We start from the raw sequence: 6317 nt of genomic DNA on the forward strand, positions 1-6317 counted from the left end.
GACCCCTCATCGAACAGTATGTTATGTTGTTTACCTGACTGCAAGTAATATCTTTGAAGTCACTTTTCCCCCCGAGAGTTTACTTTTGGATTACCTGTTGGATGATTCCTTGTTGATAGTCTGCCAATGAACGAAAAAAGAAATCAGAAATTTCAAGATAAAAATTGATAAGACTAATCAACCAAAATATGTCTGACATTTATCGTATATGGGATGTGGTTCCTTGTTTCTTTTTTTTTTTTGAAACTTAAACATGGCTCTAAGGCCTCATATTATGAACAACTAGCTCAGCTGAATCGTGAGCTACTGCAACATTTACAAAGTTTGGAAATTCCACCTCCCAGGCATGGCATTGCCCCGGGTTCCAACTTCTAGCACAGACAGCTAATTCATGCGCAACATTATTACATTGGCGAGATACATTGAAGATATTTGAAACAACAAAATGCTCAACTAACAGCTCTCTAATCTCGCTTTAAAGATCAACCCACTTGGACAAAGGTTCCTTGACGTAGACCGGATCGCATTTGTCAGCAAGCTTGAATCAGTTTCCAGCACAATGTGTGAAATCCCGTGATGTCTCGCCACCTCCAGCGCTTTCAGGCAAGCAACAGACTCCTCCATCAGAGCATCGAGAGCATGCCCCTCATTGCCTGCTCCTGCTAAGACACCCTCCCCTTGGCAGTCCAGAGCAATGAAGCCCCAGGACCCAATCTTCGACGATGGGCAATAAGCCCCATCAAAGTTGATCTTCAGCCAATCACCCTCGGGAGCTTTCCAGGCATTGTTTCTGCTGATCACCGTTCTAATCTCCACGCCTTTTCTCTGATCCTCTAACATGGCGAGTACGTCTCTGATCACCACTGAGCACGACAGTTGTTGCTCCCCAGGATTCACTTTGTTTCTCATACCCCACCATCTCCATAGTAGCAGAAATATTTTGGAATTCAGATCCTGTTCGAAGATCGACACCTTCGACGAACTCCCTCGAGTTTTCCTTTGCTAGCAGTATTCCCCGTATATGTTCTAAATTCAGATTCCTCCAGCATTGCAGCACGCCTTTGCACTTCAAAAAACAGTGGCCTCCTCCTCCATCAAACCTCAGACAAATCGGGCACCTTGTATCTAGATGAGAGGGTTGAGTTCGAGGATGTGCAGAGTCTTGCTGATGGTCAGGTGAAACATTCGGCTGAAGTATTTTATGCAGGCTCTCTGTGGAAGGTTAGCTGTGTTGTCTTAAATCTATCCATTCTTCTAATGGCCTACCAGTTAAGTACTGTAATCGGTATACACATTGATAATTAGTGGGCTGAGTCACTGTCTCATGGACAGACAGGTTGCACCCAAATGATCAGCAGACTCCAATGTGCATCCCTGCGCTCTATGGCAATTCAGAACCCGATTTAACTGTCTTTTTTTTAACGTCAGTTAAGGTAGAAAAAGAATAGTTTCAAGTACAGAAGCCGATTTAACTGTCACCTGCATTCTCCTCTGCATTCCTTCTCACCACACGGTCACAAACACCATAAAGGACGTAAACTCTGACCCGAACATCTTCAGAGAGTGTCCACAGAGCTGCCGACGCGATCCTCTGCTAATTGCTGCACACCAATTGGTATCATTGTGACTCTCAACTTAACTGCCAAAACTAATGAATTAGGCTTGCACCACGTTCACCAACGCAACATGAAAGCAAAATGCATAAAACACACATACATACATACTCATGGCGAGTTGCAGAAAACGCGAGTTGCATATAGTGGATGAAGCCTGTGACCTGGGCCAAAACCATGAAACACCAAGAGCACGCCCAGAGGTGGCTGACGCATCCTTGACTGCTGCAAGCCGACTCGCACCCGCACGCCGCCGCCGCATCCTTGCCTGTTGCAAGCCGACTCGCGCTGCCTGCCTCAAGCCGCCTCGCGCCCGCACGCCGCCGCCTCCCCAGTCCCCTCTCAATCGCCCCCTCCCCGAAAGGCCGAAACCTTGCTAGCGACTAGCCGATCGTCATCGCAAAGGCCCAGCCAGGTCGGTGCGACGGTAATTTCTCCCTCCAGAATCCAACGGAAACAGAGAACAAAAACCTCCCGCTGCGCCGCGCGGGTGTTCGACGGAATTCCTCGCTGCACCTCCCCCACCGAATACCGGCCACCGCCTCCTCCATCCTGCCCGTCCCCTCTCCTTCTCTCCCCAAGACACCGAATAAAAGCAGAGCCCCCCCTCTCGCTAGGCTCGCACATCCAATTTGCCCGCATACCTTCCATGCATGCCTTTCAATGTTCTGCATGCACTGAAATATATAAGTCTGCCTTTTCCATCTAACCAACGTTCAATTGCTGCCATTGCAGAGTATCGTCAGAGCGGACGACATCATCACTGGAGATGCTGATTTGGCGGAGAGGGCCGGCAAAACGACGGGCAAAAGACCTACTAAGCTGGTGCGCAAGCGCGCTCCATTCTCTTTGCGCGGATCTCACTGGGGTCGCCGAGATGTAGGGATGAATGAACAAGAAAACAGGGCTTACGCGTTGATCTGTATGGTGTCCTTGCTGAGGGTGTGACTTTGTCACGGTGAGGGTGGTGCATGGTCTGATGGATGATGACATACGATGTTATGAGCAGGAGCATTTTCAGTTTTTCAGTTCTGCCTAACTTTGCTTACATGCTCTTGCCTCTTGGACGAGTATGTCGATCGATTGCGGCCGACGACTGTTCTTGAATGGGCTTCCTATGCTCTTTCGCGGAGATGGCGGTTTGAGCGATGTTGTGCTGCTGTTTCGCGGAGATGGCCGGCGGTGAAGGATTCTGAGCTCGACGATTGGTGGGCTTGCTGTGAATGGGAAACCAGATTCATCAGTGTACGCATCTTCTTATTGGAGTTTGCTGAGGTCAGAGGTGATGTTGGAATGTGGTCCGAGTCGGGGTTGCAGTCCTGGTCCTAGCTAGTTTTGTTTTCCTTGATCTGACTCCGAGTCGGTAAACATTAGCTAGCCTTGGTCGGATTGGATCCATAAAAGGGCGGCCCCGTGTTAAGTAATCTCCTGCTCCCTTTAATGAACGCACGGTAGGGACATGCAGCGTTGAAAAGAACTCTCAGCTGTTGCACTGTAGTAGCTACAGGGGTAGATGTCCAATGACTCTTCTATCGCACGGTAGCCACAGCAGGGGCAGGCGTCAAAGTTAGCCCTCCTGCCTCTTCTAGTCACTGTAGCAGCATGACAGCCTGACATGTCTGTGTACTATGATTAGATGGGTAGCGTTGTATATATAATTTGCCACTGCAACTCAGTAAAGAGAGCGAGTTCAGTTTTGCCATCTCCTCTGTAGAGCTCCGGTCAACGCTGATGCTTGTGCTGTGTATGTGCTCTATTCTCCCTCCCTTCTTCTATCTCTAGTCATAGTGTGTGGTCGGCAACAACAGTGCGTGAACGGCAATGGTGGTGAGTGGTCGACTCACCCGTGTCGGAGATCTCTAGGGCTAACAAGTGGTATCGAAGCCGTACAAGGGCCGTCATCGGACTAACCACCAGCGATGACGGACGGTTTGAAAATAGACGACAGCAGCGGTGCTGCTGTGGCTGCCCAACCACGATAGGAGCTCGTTGTGCGCATGGTACGGGAGGTCAGCGACACCAGTTGGCCGATGCTGACTCGCACCAACTATGGCGAGTGGTCGGTGACCATGAAGATCAAGCTTAGAGCCCGACGGCTCCAGAATGATGTTGATAAGGGCATCGACAACGAAGAAGACGACATATCAGCGTTGGAGGCTATCATCGTTGTTGTGCCATCAGAGTACAGGGAGTCATTAGGGGCGAAGAGCTCTGCTAAGGAGACGTGGGAGGCCATTGCAGCGATGCGCGTCGGTTCCGACCACGCAAAGAATGCGACGACCCAGCTTCTTTGGTAGGAGTACGCCAACATTAAGTTCAAGGATGGTAAATCGATGGAGGACTTCTCCCTCCACCTGCAGACGCTCATCAGCAAGCTGAGGAGCCACGGCGTCACCATCGATGAAGAAGAGGCGGTTTCTAAGTACCTCCACTCCATACCAATAAAGTACATTCATATCGATCTTTCCATAGAGACGATGCTGGTCTTGTCCACTCTCACTATTGAGAATATGACTGGTCGGTTGCGAGCGGTGGACTAGCGTCTGGAGCAAGTGACGACAATGAAGGACAGCGGCAAGCTGCTCCTGACAGAGGAGGAGTGGGCTGCTCGGAGGAACTCTAGAAAAGCCTCCTCCAGCCGCGGTGGCGATGGCAAGCGCCGTGGCAAGGCTTCTTCAGAGAAGAAGAAGAAAGTCGACCCCAACGTCTGCCGGTGCTGTAGGAAGACGGACCATTGGGCAAAGGAGTGCTCAAATCGTAAGCAGAAGAAGAAGGCTGAGGCTCAGCTGGCATAGGCTGATGATGATGATCAGGCCACTCTCCTGATAGCGACGTTCTGTGCACTGCACGACGTTGAGGCCAAAGAGAAGGGAGATGTGATGGTGCTGAAAGGGCCTGAGAAGGCTCTGAAGGCTATCAACCTCGACAAACCGCACGCCCCAGTCCATCTCGGACATGTGGGTAGCGGACAGGTGCAGCGGTGGTACCTGGACTCTGGCGCTAGCAACCACATGATGGGCTCCAAGGCAGCCTTCTCCGAGCTCGATGACGACATGACCGGTACGGTGAAGTTCGATGACGGCTCAAGGGTGGCGATCCGAGGGCACGTCACTTCAGGTGCCAGAACGGTGAGCGCCACGCGCTAACGGATGTATATTACATCCCGCAGCTGCGTTCATGCATCATCAGCATTAGCCAGCTAGATGAGCGCGGTAGCGAGGTACTGATCAAGGACGGTGTCCTCAGGATCAGGGACCAGGAGCAGCGCCTCCTTGCGAAGGTGAAGAGGTCCCGAAACCAATTGTACTTGCTCGACTTGAAGGTGGAGCAGCCGGTGTGCCTGGTAATGTGGCACATCGAGGAGCCGTGGTTGTGACATGCCTGGTTCGACCATCTCAGCTTTGACGCGCTCGGTCGGCTGGAGAAGATGGTCCGAGCGCTGCCCCACATCAAGCACGGAGGTGAGCTGTGTGACAGCTGTCTGGCCGGGAAGCAGAGGAGGCTGCCGTTTCCAAAGGCGGCCAAGTTTCGCATGGAGGACGCTCTCGAGCTCATCCATGGTGATCTCTATGGGCTAATCACGTCAGCCACAAACGTTGGCCGGTGGTACTTCCTCCTGCTCGTGGATGATTACAGTCGTTATATGTGGCTGCAGCTCCTGACAAGCAAGGATGAAGCAACAATGATGATCAAGAAGTTCAAGGCACGTGTGGAGGCAGAGAGCGGCAAGAAGCTGCACGTGCTGAGGATAGATCACGGCGACGAATTCACTTCGGTAGAGTTCGCTGCGTACTACGTAGATCAGGTTGTGGTGCGACACCATACCACATCGTACGCGCCAAAACAAAATGGCATGGTGGAGCGGCGGAACTAGACAGTGGTCGGCATGGCTCGATCCATGATGAAGGCCAAGGGCATGCCGGCAAGGTTCTAGGGTGAGGCGGTGACCACGGCAGTGTTTATCCTCAACCGCGCACCCACCAAGACCCTGAAGGGCAAGACACAGACACCGTTCAAAGCTTGGTATGGGCGCAAGCTGAGCGTGTCATTCCTCCAGACATTCGACTGCATCGGCCACATCAGGAAGACAAAGCCGGTCCTCACCAAGCTAGAGGATAGGAGCACACCGATGGTGCTCCTAGGCTACATGGAAGGTACCAAGGCGTACCGGCTCTATGACCCACGCGGAAGTAAGGTGTTTGTCTCGTGCGACGTTGTGTTCGATGAGAAGGCGGCCTGAGACTGGAACAGTTCGAGCATGGGGGAAGCTGGCGGCTTCACCAGCACCTTCGTCGTTGAGCACTTGGTCATCCATAGTGGTGGAGATGCTAGAGAGGAGGTGCCGACCACTCCAGTAATAGAGCCGAGCACTGCTGAGGCAGTGCCGAGCACTCGAGGAGGGGTGTCGAACATCCGGGAGGGGTGCCGAGTACTCCAGGAGTGATGTCGGGAGGTCCTACAGTGGTGTCGAGCACTCCACGATGGGTGCCGAACACTCCTGTAGTAGAGCCGAGAAGTTTTGCAGTGGTGCCGAGCACTCCAAGACTAGTACTGAGCACTCCTACAATGGTGCCAACCACTCTAAGAGTGGTAACGAGCGGTCCAGGAGTAGTGCCGAGCACTGCAGCTGGAGGTACCGAGCGTCTAGGTGTTGTGCAGACCACTCCGGCAGAACAGAGAACTCCATCGACGTTGATCGAGTTC

At 52.3% G+C, this 6317-nt stretch overlaps 1 protein-coding gene across 1 annotated transcript; it reads left to right on the forward strand.

Moving 5' to 3' along the window:
- Nucleotides 1–4174: 4174 nt before the first annotated feature.
- LOC136492546 (uncharacterized) lies at nucleotides 4175–4989 on the forward strand. Its single transcript, XM_066488524.1, has 3 exons — nucleotides 4175–4370; nucleotides 4443–4741; nucleotides 4783–4989. The coding sequence occupies exons 1-3, from the start codon at nucleotides 4175–4177 to the stop codon at nucleotides 4987–4989; spliced, it is 702 nt and encodes a 233-aa protein (XP_066344621.1).
- Nucleotides 4990–6317: the final 1328 nt, after the last annotated feature.

The sequence above is a fragment of the Miscanthus floridulus genome, chromosome 11, assembly GCF_019320115.1.
Source record: "Miscanthus floridulus cultivar M001 chromosome 11, ASM1932011v1, whole genome shotgun sequence".
NCBI classification, from domain to species: Eukaryota; Viridiplantae; Streptophyta; class Magnoliopsida; order Poales; family Poaceae; genus Miscanthus; species Miscanthus floridulus.